The 23,789-nt window shown below is 46.4% G+C and overlaps 1 protein-coding gene across 1 annotated transcript in view; it reads right to left on the reverse strand.

Moving 5' to 3' along the window:
• C9 (complement C9) overlaps positions 1–18,415 on the reverse strand; it is a 42,627-nt gene extending 24,212 nt beyond the window's left edge. Inside the window, exons 1-4 of the mRNA XM_045848378.1 lie at positions 18,259–18,415; positions 2,616–2,721; positions 2,091–2,235; positions 1,689–1,836 (exon numbers count right to left, since the gene is read on the reverse strand). Of these exons, the coding sequence (XP_045704334.1) occupies positions 1,689–1,836; positions 2,091–2,235; positions 2,616–2,721; positions 18,259–18,341 (482 nt within the window). The 5' untranslated portion in view covers positions 18,342–18,415. The remainder of the gene's footprint in view (positions 1–1,688; positions 1,837–2,090; positions 2,236–2,615; positions 2,722–18,258) is intronic.
• Positions 18,416–23,789: the final 5,374 nt, after the last annotated feature.

The following is a 23,789-nucleotide window of genomic DNA, read 5'->3' on the forward strand; positions in this document are numbered from 1 at the left end:
AGAGTCAGAACTCATTGGAGCATGCAGTGATCTGGTTATAAGGTTTCAGCCAACTCCCGCACCATTTCCGCCTGTTATTAGGAGGTCCTGCTGAGTCTGGAAGCCAAGATCATCCGTTTGATTCAACATTCCTACCTTTGGGCTTAGGGCCAACGGCACTGTGTGTAGTGTTTGGATGCCGCTTGCTTGGGAAGATTTTATATAGGGAATAAAAGGCATAGGAAATGCTTTATGCAGTGCCCGACTCTTGGTATTCGGTGCCCTGGAATTTTTCTCTTCTGTGACTGAAGTGGATGTTTCCTCCAGCAGAGAGAGAGGGTATCTCCATTTTCACAGAGGCCTTAGGAACTGTCTGGTTTCTAAGTGGAGGGCTTCCTAGCCTCAGTGCCCTTCACATTTTGGGGCGGGCTGTCCCGTGCATTGCAGGCCCTCTCACCGCCACCAGTCTCCTGTGCCGACACCCCAGAGCTGTGATCACCAAAACAGTCTTCAGACATCACCAACTACCCCCTGGGAGAACACCCCCTCTGGCTGAGAACCCCTACCAACCTTGCTCCTACCGTCATCCCCGGCTCCATTCCTCACCGCATCCCCGGGACAGGACGCAGGAGCCCTGAACAGCAAGTTCTTTCTAGGGACCCAGTTCCAGACTGACCTGATGCCAGGCAATAACATTTTCAAAAGCACCTACATTCATGAATGTATTCACCTACGTATGCACCCATCAGTATTTGTTAAGCGCCTGCTGTAAACCAGGCACTGGGATGATGAGGATGAAGAGCTACCTTGCTTTCGGGGGATGAAACAGAACTGGGCGCCATTTCTGTCAATATACTACTGGGTGCGGAACACTTACGTCTCTGCGGGGGATGGTGGGCCAACACAGCACCCAAGGGATCTTTTCTGCTCAGAACAATGCATGCAGACCATGCCGTGGGCATCCACAGGATGTCCTCGGACCATAGGGAACAGAACTGTGCAGGACTTCGGTCCTGGGTCATTTTGCCAACTCCTAGAACACACATTTCTGCAAACGGCATCTATTCTGTACAGCTCTGAGTTCTAGACCATCTGAGACTCTTCATCAGCGCGTACCTGGCCAGATGTTTGGTGTGGAAAGTGTGAAATCTCAGCTCTGTGATGGGAGCCACAGTCTCGACGACATCCCCAGCTGCCCTCAGAAGGGCTTTCTCTGTCCTTCTCCTCCGGGATCAGCCCCAGAATGCTGGAACCTTCTCAGAACTTCTACCCAGGAATAGGTCCAGGAGAAGTTCCGATGGAAGACAATCTCCCTGGCCATTCAGATGTTTGAATGGAGTTGCGAGACCTACTACTGGCAATTTAATTTTCAGTGGTAATGCGTGATTTCAACACTGCTATGGTCTTCCAGAGGCTCATAAATGAAGTATTTCATCTTCTTCTGCACTCAGAAGTAATTACCTAATTTCTTGGTAATCTAGCCCATTTTACAGACACCTACTGAGGTTAGGCAGTTTGTCCAAATTATCTTGAGATACTTACTCAGCGTGAAACCTCTTTCAAGCTCACACATAATTCAAGCAGAATACAGACCCACAGGCTACTCTTTCTACAAACTCAGACCCTGTGCCACTTGAGCATGGAGAGAGAGAGAGATTATTTTCGCTCGTCTTCCCCCTTCCCCCAGAACATTCACGGGGAATACTGACCCAAAGCCGGCCGTCCGCCCCAGCTCGGACTCCTCCACCACTCTGTCCCGGCAGGGTTTACGGGGATCGCCTTCACAGTCGTCCTCATCTGAAAAGTCTCCACAGTCATTATCGTCATTGCACTGAAGTCGCTTCTTTATGCACCTGCCTGCAATCAACATCAGGAAGACGCTGTGTGTCTGATGCCACGTTTTCTCTCTCTCAAGTTAGCAAAGGCAGTCGAATGCTGGAGTGCAGGGGACACACATACATCTGACTCCAGAATATACAGAGCATGTAGATGGCCCATTTGGGGGCCCCTCTCATGTTTGGAAACACGAGTGCCTAGAAGTGTGTTTTGTTCCTGTGTTCCACCCACGAGGGCACACGGAAACCCACGAGGAGTCAGAGCGCAGGGCTTACCTGTTCCACACTTAAAGTCATTGCCACAGTCCTCATCAGCGTCTTCACAGTTGTCGGAGGGCACACACATCCGTCTGTCTCCTAGACTGGCCAAGCACTTTTTCCCATTAAATTGTCCAAAGGCCTCAATTGTCCTGGAACGAAACTATACAAAACCAGCTGGAAATATTGGGATTTCTAAACCCCAAAGGGGTTATGATCTAAAATTTCACACACGCCTCCGCAGCCCTCCACACCCACATGGTCTCAAGGTGGGAGCCGCGAAAGCAGTCACGGCCGTTACTCAAAGGCCCACCTCCCACTCTAGGCTGGCAGTGTCTTCTAGAGAGGATGGGTCTCGTGGCACTCATGTAGCACGCGTGCAAAACCCAGATTACTCAGCAAGTGATCCCTATGAGATGTTTATTTTTCCTTCTCAGTTTGCAACTTGGTTGGAGGCTCCCTGCCTTACCGCATTTCCCTGGGGACGCTGGCAATACGGTTTCCATCTGGGGAAGTCAGCGGGGAATAGCGTTGAATGCTTACCGACTGTTTCAGGCAGGGGTCGCACGGCGACCATTCGCTCCAGGAGCTCAGTTTGCAGTCTATGGGCAGTGGAGGGCTCGTCACGTTTTTTGGCTTCGTGGGAGAACTGAGATGAGAGAACACGTCAACTTAGCGTGACCATCGCGTGTGCCTGTTTCCCAGTTAAATTTATTTGCTGTCTTTTCCCTTTCCAAATCATGCTACTTACCTTTTCATTCTCTCACTCATTACTTTGTCACTTTATCACACACCACTTTGTAATTTCAACTACCTTTTTGTTTCATTTTTGTACTGAATTGTAATTTAACTTTCAACCCAACAACAACCAAAAAGTAAGGGTGATGAGGAAAACTAGCTGGGCCTCCTGTTTGGTGTCTCACATGATTAGCCTTATATTTTAAGCGGGTTTATGAATTCACTGAAGCGACAAAACTTGTTTCTTTTGCACCCTGCTCCCCATTGCCTTCCTCTGCCCCGCTGTGACAGTCTGGCAAAGACTGGAGTTGCCTGGGTCTCCTGCAAACCTAAGGTAGCATCTGGGGCTCCGGCTGGCTTAGTCGTCCCAGAAGCAAGGGCCTTATCAACCAGGCTTTCCCACCCCTGCATTCCACACTTCCTAGACTGGAAGCCTTACCACTTCCTGTTCCGCTTCAGGACTCATTCCTCATCTTCCTGCATCTTAGCAGCATGTGTGTTGTCACTTACAACTTTCCCTTCCTTTCCCAGACCCAACGCTCAGCAGTGCTTTTCTGGCTTTGAACTTTTCTTTCTTTTTTGGTTCACCATTTGGATCTCTACTGGTTGTAACACCACCTGTCTCTCTCTCATTCAATGATGGGGGTGGGTGGGGGGGGGGTGGGGAGGCCAAAGCAGAAGCTACCAAACAAGAACTCTATCCACCTCCTGTTCCCACACCCCTGAGCTGGCGTCTCATCTTTGTGCAGTGCAGCCTCTTAGTCCAGGGGGCTGACCAGGTAAAACTGATCACTCCACGCAAGTCCTAGACCCCAGCTCCTCACTGAGACCTCGATCCATTGAATATCTCCTCCATTTAAAACTCTCCCTCATTTCCAGCTCCTTTCCATTGGCAATACATTGTGTTCAAGGCTTTGACATTAAACACAAGCAAGCAGATGCGTGAGCAAATGAAACACTCTTCCTGAACTTGACATTTTCTTTCAGCCACCCTCATCTCCCTTCACAGGGACGCTTAAAGAAATTGCCATAAACATATTTATCTTTCTCTCTCAACCAGAATAAAAATAGTTTCATCTCCTCCTGTAGCCATACATGGTCTGAGATACCTCCCAAATCCTCTCATCTTAGCCACCTTTCTTGGAAAGGTGCACCCTGGTCTCTCGTGTCTTACCTCCCCACCACGGCTCCACCCTCCCGCCTCAAGGACGCTATTCTCGCCAAAGTCAAGGATGACCTTCAGGGGCCTCCCTGGTTCCTTTCAGTCCTTATCTTGTTGACTTCTTCCCAGAGGTCGCTGTGACTGACCACTCTTGCTGTTTAAAAGACTCCCTTCCCTTGGACCGAATGGTTCCAGACTCCTTTCATTTCTCCTCTCTCCTCTGCCCTCTTTTCCAGCTCTTCTGTGCAGGCTCTTCCTCCTTTGATAGTCTCTGAAAAGCTGTTTTTCCTCAAAGTCCTGTGCTTGGGTATTTTTTTTTCTCTCCACACTTATTTCTATGTATATGCTAATGACACTCAGTGATAAGTCTGCAGTTCAGACATCTTTTCTGAATTTTAAACTGTTGGATGTAACTCCCGATGGCACATCTGCACTTGCATGTCTTTGTGGCTCAAAGAGCTCAACGGATCTCAAAACAAACTATTTTTTGCACTTCTCTCAAAGCTGCTCCTCCCCTGCGTTTAGTGTCTTGGTAAATAGCACTTCCACTTATACAGTCACGCTACCTAGAGGCTTGGGTGTTACTTGTGTTTTCCTGAATACCCCATGCTCATTTCCCAGATCTAATCAACCACTGAAGCCTGTTGTTCGCGGTCTCCTGAACGGCTGTCCAATCTATCCTTCCTTCATCTCATCTAGTGTAGACATTTCTCTGGTCTCTGCTAAGATTACATCTCTCCCACATGACCTAAGTTTCCTTCTAATCCAGTTTCCATAACACATCCAGAGGGATTTTTTTTTAAAGGCAAAGTTGATCATATCATTCCTCTACTGAACACCTTTCAGTGACTTCCCTTTTGCTTTTAAGATAAAGTTCCAATTTCCCAACACAGTGTGACAGGCAGAGTAATGACCCCAAGGTGTCCCAATCCCCAGAATTTGTGACTATGTTGCTTTACACAGAAAAGGGACTCTGCAGATGTGATTAAGAGGAGATGAATTATTTGGGCGGGCCCATTCCAAGCGTGTGAGCTCAGAAGCAGGAGAGTGGTTCAGAGGGGTGTGAAGACAGGAGAAGAGGCAGGCAGAGCTCGAAGTAAGAGAAGGGACTGCACTGAGTGTTTCTGGCTCTGAAGATGGATGGAGGCCACAAGCCAAGAAACTGAGGCAGCTTCTGAGAACTGGAAGGAGCAAGAAAATGAATTCTCCCCTAGAGCCTCCAGAAAGGAGCACAGCCCCGCTGGCACCTGGAATTTAGTCCAGTGAGACCCATTTCAGACTTCTGACTAATAGAATTGTAAGATAATACATTTGTGTTTTTTAAGTCACTAATATGTGGTCATTTCTTACAGCTGCAATAGGAAAATAAGACACATGGTCTAGAGCAGGGGTCCCCGACTTCTGGGCTATGGACCATACTGGTCGGTGGCCTGGTGGGAACCGAGAGGCACAGCCCAGGGGGAGCTTGAATGGAATGCACTTGATTCATCTCCAAACCATCATCTCCTCACCCTCCCTCCCGCCACCCATCTGTGGAAAAATTGTCTTCCACAAAACCAGTCCCTGGTGCAAAAAATGTTGGGAATTGCTGGTCTAGAGAACTGTACGCGGCTGTATCTCCTTACTTCTTCAACTTCATGTTTCTCCATAGAATTTACAGCCCCAAAGAACTTGACATTTCCAAGATAAGCACTTTTTCTCATACCTTCAGACCTTTAAAAGGCCTTTTTTTAAAAAGATTTTATTTATTTTTAGAGAGAGGAAGGGAAGGAAAGAAGGAGAGAAATGTCAATGTGTGGTTACCTCTCCCATGCCCCCTACTGGGGACATGGCCCACAAGCCCGGCATGTGCCCTGACTGGGAATCGAACTTGAGACCCTTTGGTTTGTAGGCGCTCAATCCATTGTGTCATACCAGCCATGGCTAAACCTATTATTTCTGATTTCCCATACTAATGTCATCTTGGACATATATTTTTGCCCCTGAGAACCTTCTTTAACTTCTGGTATAATTTACTTTTCTGTGTACATATTCCTATAGCGTCTTGTTTTTCTCTATATCTTAAACTCTTTCATAATGATATATGCACATGGGTCTGTCCAAAAGGTATCCAGCCATGTTATATGAAAATTAGGGATTTTTTTAAAGAAGATACAAGACACAAGAAACATTGTACATAAGACAATGATGCCTCAAGTTCACTTCAAAGTAGGTACTTGGTATCTCACATAGTTCTCCCAATTGCCATTAACTGCTCCATTGCATTTTCCTGAATCTCATGGATGGTCTAAATCTCTTCCCTTTCAAAGGTGATTTTAGTTTTGGGAAAAGCCAGAAGTCACGGGGCACCAAATCTGGGCTGTAGGGGGCTGAGTCACCTGGGTGACCTGATATTTCTCCAAAAATCTCTGCACCAGACGTGATGCATGAGTGGGTGTGCTGTCATGGTGAAGTTGTCAGTCACCAGTTGCCCATAACTGTGGCCTTCTGAATCATCCAAATAGTTTCCGTGGAGGAATGTTCAAGTTTAACGTAAAATTTGATGCAGATTCACAGTCATTTTGAATGCGATGCCCTCACAGTACACATGCTCACTCAGCAGCATCTATCACCCGCACTGACTAGTACAGTGAAGTTGTCATTGTTCATGCATGTGCATTCCAGTCCACTCTCGTTGGCTGCCAGGTTACATTGATGTTGCACAAACTGTTCTCACTATATTAACAATGACTGGACTTTTTCTGGAGACCTCATATATCATTTAATTAATTTATTCTCACCCATTTATCCATTCATTTATTAATTCATCAAATATTTATTAATTGTCTATAACTTGCTAGGCATTAAAGACACAGTGGCATGCAAAACAGCAAAACAAGATAAAACAAAAACCATGATCCCCATACTAACAGAGCTCATGTTCTAGAAAACAATATCAGTGAGTTAAGGAACTTTTAAATCTTGTTCACATTGCATGTACCAAGTGCCTAGAATGTAGTAAGTGTTCAGTAAATTTCTTTAAGCCAATCAGTGAACTTCAGAAAAGGGAAATCCTTCATCATTTTGTCTTGGGTAGTCTTTTATTTCTCTAGGTTATGCTCTCATGGTGAACCACCCACCTGTATTTATGCAAAAATCACTAGGCATTATTAAGTTTGGCTCTATGATTGGAGACAACATTTTTGTAGGCCTGACACTTGCCTATACCATCCAGAAAATCGGGAGTCCTGAAAAGCATCAGTCCTTTAAAAGTACAGATTAAAATATATTACACAGGCTGCCAAAACTCCTTGAAGAATCTGCTTTCCTGGAAGTCTGATGATTAGTGTATATCTGAAACCACATGACTGAGAAATTATCTGCTAGAACTTTTCCATAAAACTAAGGTGGCATCTAGAACTGACAGGCCTCATCAAGGGTCAATAGCAGAATCCCCTGTATGACCTATAGCATTGGTTTTCAATATCGGTAGCATTTTATATCCCTCAGATATTAAACATAGGGATTATAAAATTGTGATCCTTACTCCAAATCAGTTAAATCAGGCCTTCTGAGGACCAGCTTTAGGCAGCAAACTTTTTAAAAGGTATGCCAGGGGATTCCCATGTTCACACAATGGTGAGAAACACCAGCTGGTAACACCTGGTGGATACCCACGCTGTCTGATGGGGTGTTCTTTAAGTGGGAGTGTTCATTCCATCAAAATAACCCAAGGCTGAGGCCACAAAGGAGCTGGACCACAGTTGTTTTCAGGAGTTACTCTAGGCCAGGGGTGACAAACTTATTTTCACAGGGGGCCACAACAGCCTCACGGCTACCTTCAAAGGGCCGAATAAAATTTTAGGATTGTATAAAGGTAACCACTCCTGAACAGTTAAGCGAGAGCTCAGCACTGCCGCTGGGTAGAAACAAGGCACCAGGCCTTGTGTTTGCCACTGGTGCTCTAGGCTCTACCTGTTAATGTCTCTATGGAGTTTTTCAACATCTTCTAATTTCTTCAGTATTAGCGGTGTTGCCTTCAAGTGGACTATCTCCTCCTGTCTTTTTTGTATTCATCACTTACTTAGATGATCATGTTCTTGTTTTGTTTTAGCATCTCCCTGTGTCTTCGCCTGGGCTTTCCTCTGTATGTGTTTGTGTTCAGATTTACTCTTCTTACAAGTCTTATACACATATGTGACTACTGGACTAGAGCCCATCCTGGTAACCCCATTGACCCCATTTTAACTTTATAAGCACTTTAAAGACCCCATCTCCAAATGCAGTCACCTTCTGAAGATTTACAGATTAGGGCTTTAACATGTGAATTTGTTGGGGGGAAGGACACAATTCAACCCATAACACTCAACACATATTTTTTGAAGTCCTGGCTGGTGTGGCTCAGTGGATTCAGTGCTGGCCTGAGAACCAAAAGGTTGTTGGTTCGATTCCCAGTCAGGGTTGTTGGTTCGATTCCTAGTTGGTTTGATTCCTAGTTGGTTCAATGCCTGGGTTGCAGGCCAGGTCCCCAGTAGGGGGCACACAAGAAGCAACCACACATCAATGTTTCTCTCCCTCTCTTTCTTCCTCTCTTCTCCTCTCTCTAAAAATAAATAAATATAAATAAATAAATAAATATTGTTGATAAAGCAATTTCTTATATGTGTTTACTAGTTTTACTGGATAAATTTCAAAGTCCACTTTCTCATTAAGTCTTTATACCATTGAGGACACTAGTTATGCTTTACAGATGGAAGACTAAAACTATAAAATTACAGTACTTATCCGAAGTCAGACAGTTGGCAGAGGAGGATGTAGAAACTGCATCTCTGCACTCATAGTTCACTGCAGTTTTGCCCTGTCCCCTGTGCTGTCTTTCCTCCTTCCTCAGCTTACTTAGAATCTCTTTGAAATAATCTAGAAAGTCATAGCTTACTCAATAATTTATAAATGTAATAGTCTCACCATTTTTAGACATTTTGAGATATCAAGGACAGTTGAATAAACAAGGATTTTTTAAAAGTATAATGGCTCCAGGTAAAGCACATCTATTGGTCAACGTCATTCTTGCCTGGAGGTGTTGTAAGCTTACATCTCAGTGATGTCAAATAGGCAAAAATAAACTGAAAATTCATTTCACCTGGCTGTTTTGCCTTCCTTGCAGGAGATACGTGGATACTTAAATTAAGGCAGGACTTGAGGAAATTATTAGGAGGAAATGAAAGATTATGCAAAAGAGATGTGTTGCACTACATCAATATAAGAAAAAAGGTGAGTGGTCTTGCGCAGCTTACTGTGACCCCAACCCCCGTGACTCACTGTGCAGGTAGCTTTCACAGCTCAAGGACTGACCACTCACCGTCTGCCCTTCGCCATGCTGAGCTGTTAGACTGAGTGGAGAAGCGTTTGTAGAGCACTTTCTGGATCCTTAGGTGAAATGCGTTTATCAAGTGAAACCTGTCTCCGAGTGTTTCAAACCCAACTTGATAGTCACTTCCTAGATCAAGGTGAGGTGCATCAACACGGCAGGAAGGTGTTACTCTGGGCCAGAAATGCACTCAGTAAAGGGCCACGGACATAAGCCTAGTCCCACCCCCTGGCCCTGAGGTTTCTCACTTTAGAAAAGGAAGACCGCGGGAGCAGCTCACACTCTGGGACGTTGGCTGCAGGCCGGAAGACACCTGCTGTAAGAAGGACTCTGATCGTTGATACACAAGGCGATGTGGCTCCTTCAAGTGGAGAAATTCAGGACTGCATTCTCGACCCACAGATCTGCCAGTTTGTCTACTTCCTGAGATTCATCAAGATGAAAACAGCAAGGTCCTACACTCTAATTTTTCTCAGGACCTTTCTTGATTTCCCAAGTCTCAGTTAAGAGCCAACGTTCAAACCCTTCACGGAGGGTCTGCCCTGTGTCCTGAATTGTTCCAGTGGCTGGGGCCAAAGGCGGCATCCTTGCCATCATGGAGCCCACATTCCAGTGGGTGAGATGCAGTGCGCATCACCAGCAAGCATCGCATGCAGTATGAGTTAAGGCAGACGAGTTGTGAGGGAAAACAACGCAGGGCAGGAGGAGAGAGACGGTCCTAGGGCTGGGGGAGGGGAGGGAGGTTTCTCATACAGGGCAGTGCAAGCACCCTGTCGGAGGAGACGTGGTGGTTTAAAATATGTTCCCAGACAAGACAAACAAGCAAAGACTCAGGCACATACAACAATATGGTGATTGCTAGAGGGAGGGAGAGGTGTGTGTGTGGGGGGGGTAGTAAAGGGTAAAGGGGGTCAAGCATATGGAGATGGAAGGAGATTCGACTGTGGGTGGCGGGCACACAGTGCAATATACCGATGATGTATCATAGAATTGTACCCTCGAAACCTATACAATTGTATTAACCGATTTCACCCCAATAAATTTAATTAAAAAGATGCTCGCAGATTCTTTGACATTGTGCCCATCAAAGTTGGGGTCAGTGCGCCCCTTTCTTGAAGCAGACTGGGTCTTTGTCGCTGCCTTGACTGGCAGAGCGCCGTGGAAGCAAGCCTACGTGATGTTTAAAGTGAGGTTAGATAGGCTGTCCCCATGGCACTTGTGCATCTGAAGACTCTCATGCTCAGAGCCTTTCTGTGCTACGCATGAGTACACACACACACACACACACACACACACACACACACACGGTGAGAGAGCGAGAGACAGGAGAGATGCCTAAGGAGGGTCGATGGCTCCAACCCTCAGCTGGGAGAGTGGGTCTTTCCCCACTCTCCCAGCTGAGACAGCCGACAGACGCGTGGGTGAAGAAGCCAGCGTGAAGGACCCAGCCCCAGCCACATCCGTCTGCATCCCTGGGGGAGAGCCCTGGCGACCGCTCCTCGGAGCCCAGTCAGCCCCAGGGCTCATGAGCCGAAGAAACAGCCAGCATTGTTTTAAGCTACCATCATTGGAAGGGTTTGTTACACAGCAAACAATGACCAGAGCAGGAGGCAATGTTTAAGTAGGTACCTGAATGAATTCAGAGAGAGGCCGTGTGAGGGTTTTGGGAAAGAAAGTGTTGTAAGGCAGGGAAAAAGCAGCCAGAAGCCTGGGGTGGCATGCTGGAGGCACGGCGCAGACCGTGACTGAGCGGACGGCACGAAGGACAGACAGCGGCGAAGTGCCTGGGGACGGAGGTGCAGCTCATGCTTCATGGGCTGTGTGGGAGGGTTTGGGTCAGATGCTGAGCTTGTTTAGGATCCTCAGAAAACTGTCACAGCAAGAGTAGCACTCAGACTTACATTTTGAAAGGACTTCTCTGGTTGCTGGGTGGAGAGCGGGCTTTCGGGGAGTGGACGGGGAGGAATGCCGGCCAGAAACAGTGGGGGTTTAGGCCAGAGCAGTCACGGTGAGTGCACGGAGAACGGGGAAGATTGGGGCCCAAATGAAAGGTACTGCCGACAGGATATGCTGTTGGGTCGTATGCAGAAGTGTTACCAATGTCACGCGTGATCCCCAAGTTATTACCCGAGTAAGTCGGGGAACAGCGATGTAGCGTGCGTGACAGGTGGAGAGATCCGTGGGTACGTTTTGGACACCTTAAATTTATGATGCATGTTAGATTCTCAAGGAAAACGTGTTATCTAAGTATGTAGACATGGGGCTCATGGTAGAGGTGGGCACCACAGACATCAATGTGAGAGCTGTTAGAGTACAAGCGGCGCTGCACGCCATGAGGCTGGATGTGAGCGAGTGTGTCTGGAGTAAGGCTGAGGCTTGAGCTCACTTCTCATGAACATGTTACAACACGCCTGTATGCTGGCGGTAACAAAGGGAGCTACTGATGATGCAGGAGACGGAGCACAAAACAAGGTGCAAGAGTTCCTGCTGAGGCTAGAGCAGAGGAATCTGGCACACAGTAGGCTGCTTAGGTTCCTGGGGACAAGTCTGTCCCAGCATCATGGGCTTTGCTCAGAGAACTTGGATGAGCTGCAGTTGCCATTTACCTGTTAGTATTCCTCAGTAGACTGTGAGCCCAGTGAGGGCGGGGACCCTCGTAAGACGTTCGGTGCTACGCCCCTGTAGCTCCCGATGCAATGTCCAGTCACGCTGCAAACTTAGTAACTGCAGCATTCACTGGATGAATAAACAGATGACCGTACTTGGCCGATCGTATTTGGTAAATACCTGTTAACTTGTATTGACTATGGATATTACAAACACAGGTGGCAGCAGCCAAAGAAGGAGGAAAAACTGACATTTCGGATATCTTCGATTTAGTAGTTACGCTCAACATTTTCTATTAATGAGTGTTTAGGTTATTTTTCCAGATTGCTGAGGGAAATTTAATTAAGATAAATTGGACAATAGTCGCTGTCATTTGTGTGTGCTTAGTGTATGTCAGGAATTCTTTGAAGCCTTTACACAGATTAGCTCAATTTTTACACCAGCCCTGCGCGACATCTACCACTGGTAACACCTCCCTTTAAAAACACTGAGCCAAGCCCAGAGATGATAAGTCGTTTTCCTCATGTGACCCAGCAGAGGGTACTTGGTGACTAAGTTAGGACTCGCGCCAGGCAGTCCCCCTGCTGAGGGCACACAACAAGCCACCCTCAGGATCTGTACCTCCCAGGTTAGCACTGCTTAATAAAATCAATATGGAAGTTATAACTGGACTACAAACCCACCACCGATATGGCCAAAAGGTGAATGACAAACCCGGGAGAAAACACTTGTGATTCATCCCACAGACCAAGGACTAATTTATCAAGTGATCATAGAAGTCCCCGAGAGAAAGACAAGAAACTCCGCAGGAAAACGAACACAGGATACGGGCAGTTCACAAAGATACAGACTTTCACCAGATGAACACATGTGCCACCTGACTCAGCAATAGAAAAGCAAATTAAAACTATTCAAACATACCTTGTTTTTGGTCTATAAGATTGGCAAAAATAAAAAGCTGGCCTAGAGCTCCCATTGGTAAGGCTGTGGGGAAACAGGCATTCCTTTTAAAAGAAATTATAAAAATTTTTCTGCTCTGGCTGGTGTAGCTCAGTGGACTGAGCGCAGGCTGCAAACCGAAGCATTGCAGGTTCGATTCCCAGTCAGGGCACATGCCTGGGTTGCAGGCCACGGCCCCTAGCAACTGCACATTCATGTCTCTCTCTCTCTCTCTATCTTTTTCCCTCCCTTCCCTCTCTAAAAATAAATAAATGAAATCTTTAAAAAATAATTTTCTCCCATCACCCCACCCCTGCCCCTTTGGCAACCATCAACTTGTTCTCTGTGTCTGTGGGTCTGTTTCTGTTTTGTTTTGTTTATTCATTCATTTATTTTTTTTTAAGATTCCACATATAAATAAAATCCTATGGTATTTGTCTTTCTCTGACTTCTTTCACGTATCATAATACCCTCTAGGTCCATCCATGTTGTTGCAAATCAAGATTTTATTCCTTTTCATCCCTGAATAATGTTCCACTGGAGGCATCTACCACATCTTCCTTATCCATTCGCCTACTGATGGACACCTGGGCTGCTTCCACATCTTGGCTGTTTCCAGAGGTTCTGCAATGAACATTTCGTTTTGTGTGCGGTATGAGAAAGTGGCCCAGTGTTTTGTTTGGCAGCTTTGCCAACATCACTTATTGAAAAGACCGCCTTTACCCCACTGTCTATCTTTGCCTGCTTTGTTGTAGATTAATTGACCGTAAAAGCAAGGATTTGTTTCTGGGCTCTCTGTCCTGTTCCAATGATCTACTCGCCTGGTTTTATGCCAGCACCACCCTGTTCTCATCACTGCAGCTTCGCAGCGTGGTGTCGTACAGGGAGCATGACGCCTTCCACTGTGTTCTTTCTCAGGGTTTCCTGGGCTATTCAGGGTCTTTTGTGGTTTCATATAAATTTTAGGATTATTTGTTCTCATGTTGAGAAGAATGCTATTGGTGTTTTCGTAGGGCTTGCACTGAATCTGTATATTACTTTAAGTAGTAAGGACATCTTTATAATGTTACTGCTTCCCATCCTTCAGCGTAGCATAGTCTCCCACGTATTTGTATTATTGTACGCTCCTGGGAAAAGTGCAAAGTGACACAAACTCCCCAGGGCCATGGGGCAATTTGGGGGAGGTCAAAAGGTGATTGATTGCCTTCTGGCCCAGTTATAGCACTTCTGGGAATCAGCCCTCAGGTACAGTAATCTGCTTGCAGAACCGTGTATGAATAAGGCTATTCATTGCAAAAGATTGGAAGCAACCCAAATGTTCCATAAAAGACGGTTATCTGAACGGTATAGCCAACAACGGAAAACTGATCAGGTGTGAGGATAACGAGGAAGTTCCTTCTGTAGTGATACAGAAAGGTCTCCAGCCTATGTCATAACATGAAAAGAAAAAAGTAAAGTACAAGAGAGTATATAGAATATGATATTTTTAAGACAGAAAGGGAGGAAGATGATAAACTAATCAAGGTGGTTACCTTTTGGCAAAGGGTGAGGTAGATGCCAGGAGTGCTCTGAGTACTGTCCCCATAACCGCACAGATCCCATGAAAAGTTATGAGTAAGGAATCAAGACTTCTTAATGCCTACCTCGTTACAGTTTCTGATCTTTGGCCCATGTAAATATTTTGGTATTTACACATTAAAAATAAAAATATATTATGATAGCTATACTCAGTGCACACTTAACCCCCGCCTGCCACTGGCCCAGCACACCGCCCATGTTAGCTCAGGGATTTCTCCCAGCAGGCCACAGTTTGACTCCCATTTGTCAGGTGAAGGACACAGTTGGAGAAGTTAAGGAATCTGCCTCGGGCCACATAACTGGTGAACTATGGACCTGGAATCACACGCAGGCCCCTGGCCCCGGGATCTGTGTCATGAGCTATTGTTGCTCTATCAGCACAGTGGTTTCTGACATTTCTATGCTACCTTGAGTGACATAGGAGGCGATGACACCTTCAGGACCTCTTCTCAAAGGCACACTCAAGTTTGCAAACAAATTGTCATTGAGAATTTCCCACAGTACACCAACAGCAATAGCTCTCAGCTGCTGTGGCTTTAAGATGAAATGTCTGTAGCCAGGTGGCTGCTAGCTATAACTCCATCCCTTCCTCTCCTGAAGCAGAGAGCATATCACAGTGAGAGGAATAGCAATGCTATTATTTTGAAGAATATTTCACATTTACAAAGTTCTTACCACGTGGCAGGCACAGATATTGTAAGTACATTACATGCAGATATGATATTGAACCTTCACAGAAAACTTCATCAGGTAGATGCTGTCACGGTCACTGTTCAGAGCTGACTTGTTGAAATGTTAACCCCTTGACCTCAGAAAAGGAAGAGCAAGAAATGGAAAACTTATTTGAACAAATAATAAAGGAGAACTTCCCCAATCTGGCAAAGGAAATAGACTTCCAGGAAGTCCAGGAAGCTCAGAGAGTCCCAAAGAAGTTGGAACCAAGGAAGCACATAGCAAGGCACATCATAATTACATTACCCAAGATGAAAGACAAAGAAAATCCTAAAAGCAGCAAGAGAAAAGGAGACAGTTACCTATAAAGGAGTTCCCATAAGACTGTCAGCTGATTTCTCAAAAGAAATGTTGCAGGCAAGAAGGGGCTGGGAAGAATTCCAAGTCATGAAAGGCAAGGACCTACATCCAAGATGACTCCATCCAACAAAGCTATCATTTAGAATGGGAGGGCAGATAAAGTGCTTCCCAGATAAGGTCAAGTTAAAGGAGTTCATCATCACCAAGCCCTTATTACATGAAATGTTAAAGGGACTTATCTAAGAAGAAGATAAAAATATGAACAGTAAAATGACAGCAAACTCACAATTATTAACAACAGAACCTAAAACAAAACCAACAATAAACTAAGCAAACACCTAGAACAGGAACAGAATCGCAGAAATAGAGATCACATGGAGGGTTATCAGTGGGGGAGTGGGAGGCAGGGAGACTGGGGCAAAGGTACAGGGAATAAACAGCATAAATGGCAGGTAGAAAATAGATGGGGGGGCATGGTTAAGAATAGTCTAGGAACTGTAGAAGCCAAAGAACGCATATGTATGACCGATGGACATGAACTAAAGCGGGGGAATGCGGGTGGGAGAGGGTGTGCAGGGTGGAGGGGAATAAAAGGGGGAAGATGGGACAACTGTAACAGCATAATCAATCAAATATATTTAATAAAAAAAGTAAGAAAAAAAAGAATGTGACCTTATTGGGACAGAGGGTCTGTCCAGAGAAAAATCAAGTTAAAGCAAAGTCATCAGGGTGGGCCCTAATCTGATATGACTGCTGTCCTTAAAAAGAGGGAATTGAGCATCAGGCAGACACGCACGGAGGGAAGGGGGTGTGAGGACGGCCACGCGAGGACAGAGGCAGAGATTGGAACGTTAGCTGCCAGCCAAGAAATGCCACGGAGTGCTGGCTGCCGTCGGAAACGAAGACGGCTCCTTCCCGGAGTCTTGGAGGGAGCATGGCTCTGTCCCCACCTTGATTCCGGGCTTCTAGCCTCCAGAAAGGTGGGGCGATACATTGCCATTGTTTGAAGCCACCCACGTTGTGATACTGGGAAATGAACACTGTCACCATCTTACAGACAAGGGAAGAAAGGTGTGGAGACTTTGAATAGCTTGCCTGCACCTGCAGAGTCAGTTTGTAAGTCACGACCTTGAACTGAGCTTGGGAAGCCTAGTGCTTCATGCTAATCAAATTTGCATGTTAAATAACTTTTTGTTACTTCAGTTCTTTGTTCGAACTATGTGTCCTCCAACTTGAGGGTTGATCTGAACACTCCGTTTCGACCCCAAGCCTGTGCCGAAGGGCGGAGCAGGGCGTGCTCAGCCAGGGTCACCCTAGCGAACTCGCGAGGGCACGGCAGAGCGGTGCACAAAGCCAAGTCCCACCGTGCCGTGCAGCTGCTCAGAGCTGGAGGCCCGCGAGGGGGGCTCCCTGGTCCTCCCTGGAACAGCTGAACGTGGCCGGGACCCAGGGGGTCCACACTTCAAAGCAGCTGAAGCCTTCCCCCACAGCCTCTCATTTTCAATCAGCGGGAGTCACAGTCCAGGAATGTGGGTTGTTTAAATTATTTTTTTAACTTAAGAAAAGGTTAGGGTAAGTACAAGGGCTAACGCGACTTTCAGGGAACTGGCTGCCTCATTCCACTTTGTCCTCGATGCCCAGTAGAGGAACATGCTGACTAAGAGGAACAGTGTTTCTTGGGGGACACGGGGAGAAGGAGAGAGGTGGGATGCAAGAAGGCCTGGGGGAGCGCTCGTCCCAAGCCCTTGCTGGTCTGTGTGGCACCTCTCAGTGCCTGCTCCTGGAGCTGGGACCCTGTGGGCAAACCGCGTGCCCAGGGGTTCCAGGCAAAGCAGTGGCCCCTAATGCAGCCGAGAGGCAGGCACAGACACGCCTGGGATGCACCCCAGAGTCCAAAACAGAACTTGGTTAAACCAAGGGTCCGATGACCGAAGAAGAATGGAATGTGGGGCACAGTTACATCCAGGCAGAAAGACAGTGTCTGGGAGGATATTTCCGCCCCCCCTGCCCAGCTCTCCCAGAACATTTTGGTCCCATCGTCAGAGCGGGTCGTGCTGTGTCGGGTCACGCAGCTCTGCTCTCCGGCAGTTCTGGGTACAGTGTAGATGTTCAGCACTGTCTGGTCGATTTATTTTCTGGATCAGCTTGTCTTGGGCTTTGTGGTTGCAGTTAGGATCAGAGCAAAAGGAGAGAAAGTCAGTTGCTCTGCTGGATGCCTGAGCACCCGGTCTGTGCTACGGTGATTCTTCTTGACTAGAAGAAATGGCACCCTAATCCGAAGGATGCAAGTGTGTGCCTTGGGGCACCGTGTGGGGTGTCAAGGAAGAGAAGCGAAGATGGTGAACCTTTGCCTCATGCGGGACAAATGGGCAGTGGATTCAGTGGCCCCGTGTTAGACATTGAGGCAGAATGTGGGAAAGATTCATTTCCTTTGCTTTTGACCTTCTCGGACCTGTGACGCCGATAAACCCAGGTTTACCACACTCTAGTAAAAGTCAGCTTTGCTCCAGAATTCCAGGTACCACAAGATGATGCCAGCCTTCACACTGGGATTTCTTGTTTCAAAGAAACCCCTGGAAAGAGCAGCGGGTTGCCTCAGAAAACTCTCAAAGACACACACACGCCCCTTGCCTGGTCTTACCCTTTTTCAAAGTTTAAATTCTGGGGCTACCTATCTCAGTGCAGGTTAATTTTTTTTGTTTACCTGCTTTCTGGTAAGAGGTACACCTGGAAGTATCGAAGCCCACAGTGGCATCGCAGAGACAAAGAGAAGGGTGGCTCACCTGGGGGTCGGCCCCGCCGACAGGATGCTGATTTGTAAGGAGCATGTTAACACGGCCAAGGCGAGCCCCCGGCCGGCCGGCATCTGTTCTCGTTAGGCAGCTCCGAGTGGGATGGCCAAACCCGTCTGCGGAGGTATTTATCAGCACAGGGTGAGAGTGCCAGAGCGACTGTTTGTTTTTGCTCAGGTTTTTTTGTTGAACTGCTTTCCTGGGTGCAAAGTCCCATCAAAGGAGAGACATTTCATAATTCCTGGCCTACTCTTTTCTTGTGTTGGCAAGTATCGTCGGGCCACCAGCCTGCGGACGATAAACTGGCTAAGATGAGCGGCGATGTGGTATTCAAAACAACAGCAAAACCAACCAACCCCAGGGTTGCTCATCCTTGGAGATTCTGAGAGGGTGGAAAGGGAGCGTGTAACTTGGCATTAAGAGGTCAGTGGGTGATCCCCATGGAGGCCTGGACTCAGATTAACCAGACAACGGCACTCCTGCGAAGGGCATCAGACACATGCTCCAACGGGAAAGCCAGCTGTGTGGCTTATGTGCACCCACGGGAAAGGCAAAGTGTCAAAGGCCCTTACAACCTGCCTTTCTTTATGGGCAGAGCGGTCCTTGTGAAGAATTCAGGCGACCCCCCACCCCCAAGGCATCGACATTATCCTCTAGGAGGGTCTGGTCCAGAAACACATGATTGACTCTGTCAGCACGATCGATTCCAAGACGGAACAAGTTGCTCCAAGCAACTCCTCAGCAAGGACGCCCCCAGACCCGACTTCCTGACTTCCACGTGTTCTCCAGTACTCGGGGGGGCAGGTGGGGAGGAAGGGGAAGGTGCTTTGGAAAGTATGGTAAGTGAAAGTGTGGACACGCCAGCTGCTTGTACAACACTGGTTGCACAAGAGAATGGCCTGGGGACCTGAGAAAAGCCATCAGTGCCTGCCCAACCCTCCTGACTCTAATAATTAATCTGGGGCGAGACCTGATTACGTCAGTGCTTTGTGAAGCTCGCTGAGTCATGTGGATGTGTGGCCGGGGCTGAGATTTAGAATGGCCACTTTGAGGAGAAGGACAGGAGACGTGATGTATCATCGAATGCGTTTTCCCGGTGCTGTCGTAGGCCCTGGAGGGCCTTCAGCAGGCAGTTTTCAAGCATTAACACACGAAGGCCAATAAAGCAGGAGGAGGTCGGGGAGGGAACAGACTTAGAGCTCGTTTGTTCAGTACTGCCTCACCTGCTCCAGAAAGGGTCCTACCCACAGTAAAAGTTATCTCCTCTCATCATCCTTTCTTGCCCTTTCTTCTCCTTTTTGTGCCGAGAGCTTGCAGTGCCTAATGGGATTAATATCATGGGTTCTCGAGCTTGCTGTTTTATGGATAATTTGTATGGTCTACACGTAGGCCATGCTGAATTGCCAAGTAAAAGGTGATTCAAATGGGTGCAGTAACTACATCAGTGAATAAATTTATGCCGGAAGGACACTTCTTGGGAGTCCAAGCTAAAGACAAGTGGGCTGTATCCGGATACCATAGGCGTCTATCAGATACAATGGAGCAATGGGGAAGACTCTTACATGGCCTCTCCGGACACAGCCAGGACACCTAAGGAAAGGACAGGGAAGCAGTAAGAGCAGGACAATGTTTTCTGCTAATTAGACTTAATGCGAATTGCTTAGATTTTGTGATAATTGACTTGATAAATAGGCATAACTGGAAACTGAAAAATTACCTCTGTTGGAGACTCACTGGAGGGGTGAGGGGGAGATGGAGGTAAGAGGGGAATTTCCTAGCTAACTGACTTGAATGCTGAGTTGCTCTGTTGAAATAGTATTTCTTTTATCTCCCTGGTTCAGGATGAGTGTAATGTAGCAAAGTAGTGGGATCAATAAAGTATAATAATAGCATACTATTATAATTACCATGTAATGATTATAAATAGTATAGTAGGCCGTATTCTTCTTTGCCCTTGACATCTATCACGTATCTGACATGAGGTTTTGAATTGAGGTTTATGTTTTGGTGTATATCTAGGGGAAATAAAGCATTGTGATGTGCTTTCTAATCTATTAGAAAAGTGAAAATCATAACATCTTTCCTTTTAAAACAGTAACCAGAGGGGAGGTGGGAGGAGATAATGAGGGGGAAGGCGGAAGGGATTTCAGGAACATGTGTAAAGGACACACGGACAAAGCCAAAGGCGGGTGGGATCGAAGGTGGGGAGTGCGGATGGCTGGGGTGACGGGGAGTGATGGGGGGAAATGGAGACAACTGTACTTGAACAACAATAAAAAAGAGAGAAAGAGAAAAACACTTACGGGCTTCCAAAGAATAGACTAGGTAAACACTTTTGCCCAGCATCGCCCACTCCCAGCTGTAACTAGAATTTGAACTTGGGGTGTCTGACTCTGCATCTCAGGCTCTTCCCACTCGCTGCACCGTGAACTCTGTTGTTGTTGTACCTATGTCACGTGAACAGCATGAAACCATAAAATGCCTCGTTAAGTCCTCTCGACTCCATAAAGGTTCGCCCTCGGTGGGGCCTTACAGATGAGGCTCAGAGAGACCCAGCCAAGGCTCCGCACAAAGAGGCGGCGAGGCGGGATCTGAACAAGCCACGTCTCCAACGCTGCTTCCAGGGTCTTCCTCGCCGCTGAGGCTTCTCCAAGTTTTCACCACTCGGGAGCCTTTCAGAAAGATTTTTTGAAGTTCCCCTTGGTTTTAATGTGCTTGGGAACTTTGTGGGCTAAATTCTATTTATTGCATAATAATAATACAGCACCCCCATGTTTTAAGGTAGAACCATGCACATGTGTCCATGAGAATGGGTGGCTGCCGGGCAGGAACACTCAGTTCTTACTGGGGTGACGCTAATGTTTTGAGTATAATTCCCATTTAACTCTTTTAAAGTGATAGAAACAGGTCTTTCTGAAAATTCACTATAGATAATTTTGTGAACTTAGTGTCCAGGGACTTCAACGGGGGACCACTGGCTCATTCCATATCTGATTATAACTGAACCCTTGAAGATCCGTGGGTCTCACAACATGACAATGAATTAATTGTAGTGCTTTTCCGTGCGCTTGCTGGAGACAGTTAGAATCGCAGGGAGAACTTGGAGATGACTGTCCATGGCAGGCCCCTTGGTTTTAGGTGTGTCCCACTTACTACTGTTATAGTACAAAAGGGGGAGCCAAGGGCAGCCGAGGCAATATACTATTACCTGAAATGGACCCCCCAGGTTCGTTATGTCTACCACCAGAGGAAAGACATCTCTCAATACCAGAGATTCATGAAAAGAAAAGGAATTTATTATTCATTTGAACTAACACAAACTAAAGTTCCCCACAAATGCACACAGTCCTCCCAGCACCCTCCACGTGGCAAAAGGGAGCACTTCCAAAGCCTCGTGGTCCTGACTCTCACACAAGCCTCATGGTCCCACCAAGACACCAAAGCCACGTGGTCCTAAACAGACGCATGGTCCCAAAAAGAGAGACACCCAATGGCTACTGTGCCTCTGTTTAAATCCCAGCACCAATCTTCCTCTGCAGCCCCATTTCTGGCTCCTCTCACAATTGGCTGCAGCTGCCAGGTTCTGGGCAGGTGTGGCCTTGTGGTGTGGGGCCGATTATCTCCAAGCTCTTCTGGACCCTGTTACAAATCCCTATTTGGGGCTCCCCTCTTGGCTGCACCCTGTCACACTACCATATCTCTAACACCTAGGACTGTGCCCAGAACCTATTAAGCTTCAAAGGTATTGTGAGTTCCATGCGCTAATCAATGAATAAATGTGTACAGATGTGGAAAATGATGTCCAACAAGGGGAAGTGACACTCCTAAAGCCGCACAGTGGAGATTAGCTGTCTTTTCATTGACCTTTGGTTGCATTCTTTCCTCATTTCTCCTGGCGGCTCTTTCGCCTCTTACGCCACCAAGGAACTCAGAAACACCTGGGTTTCCTGTGGGCTCCTTGAGGGTCCCCGCATCTCAGCAAGCTCTCAGAGGAAGGGCAGGCCCGCTGTTCCTCAGGAAGATGTCGTATTGTATGCTTAGACCTGGATTTCCCAGGGTTCACTTACATTAGTTGTTCTCTCTCTTATTTCCTTATAATTTCTTCATTTTGATCAATTCCTTCTCATCAGCCTGTCAACATGCTCAAATGTCCTTTATATTTAAAGAACATACCTAATTTCTTGATTTCCTTTTCTTGTTAATGCCCTCGTTAACCAAATTTTTGCTGTCTGTAGCAAATGTCTTACTTTATTGTATGGTTATACTCAACTTGTTGCAGTCTGCCTTTTGACTATTTTGCGCCATTGAAGATTTCCTTATTGCTAAATTCGACGGACAATTCTTGGCCCTTCTCTTTGTCCCATAGAGGCATTGGATCCTATTGGCTACTCTTAGGCTCTAAAACTCTGCTCCTTTGACTTTGTGATACAGCATCTCCTGTTCTTCTACTTCTTTTTACTAACGCCTCTCCTTCGCCCGTCACACAAACACTGGTGTGTTCCTCCCAGGTCTAGCCTCTGTCTTCTTCACATCTCAGTCTATGATCCCTCTTCTTACCCACTCTTAAGATCAAGCCTACCCCTCAGACCCAGACCTCTCAAATGGTGCTCTGTTAAAATTTCTTTACGACAATCTTCTGGGTTCTTGTTTTGAACGTATTCTCATTTACAAATGATAATTTTCAAAAAACACAAGGCTTATAGTATAATCTTTTAGATGGACAATCTTCAGGTGCGTCTAAGAAATCCCCAGGTGACTTTGATTTGTCTGTGGTCATTAAACTTGCCACGTGTAAAATCAAACACATCATTCTTGCCCCCTCCCTGTCAAAGAGGATCTTTCTGTAGCCTTTATTTTTGTTTACGAGTACCACCTGCCCTGTCTTTCTGGTTTTTGTATCTGAAAGCCATCTTTGCTTTTTCTGGCATTAATTTTTTGACAACATACAAAGTGTTAAGCATGTTCGTGGTGGTTACTTCATAGTTATTCCATAGTTACTAGGTGGTCAGTTAATTTGCACTTGGTTAAGGTGTATTTGGCTCCTGGAACTTTAGACTTCAATAAAATAAACTGTATTCAGATTTATCAGTTAACAACATGTAAAACCAACTAAAGATCATAGGGGACGGTACTTTGCAAATCTTAAACTCTAATTTTTCTCATTTAAAATTATGTTTCCTTAGCCCCTGGCTGGCGTAGCTCAGTGGATTGAGCGCGGGCTGTAAACCAAAGTGTTGCAGGTTCGATTCCCAGTCAGCGCACATGCCTGGGTTGCAGGCCATGACTCCCAGCAACCGCACATTGATGTTTCTCTCTCTCTCTATCTCCCTCCCTTCCCTCTCTAAAAATAAATATATAAAATCTTTAAAAAAGAGCTGTTATTTAAAAAATAATTATGTTTTCTTGACACTCTGCAACTTCTAGGCTGAAACCTGAGGCTTATTGCCCAGGAAAAGAGATGGTAGAATAAGAAAGCAACCGATCACCTTTGAGGCTCAAAGTGGTGGGATAACACAGGTTGT

This window comes from Phyllostomus hastatus, unplaced genomic scaffold (assembly GCF_019186645.2).
Source record: "Phyllostomus hastatus isolate PE091 unplaced genomic scaffold, TTU_PhHast_1.1 phas_contig_58, whole genome shotgun sequence".
Classification (NCBI taxonomy): domain Eukaryota; kingdom Metazoa; phylum Chordata; class Mammalia; order Chiroptera; family Phyllostomidae; genus Phyllostomus; species Phyllostomus hastatus.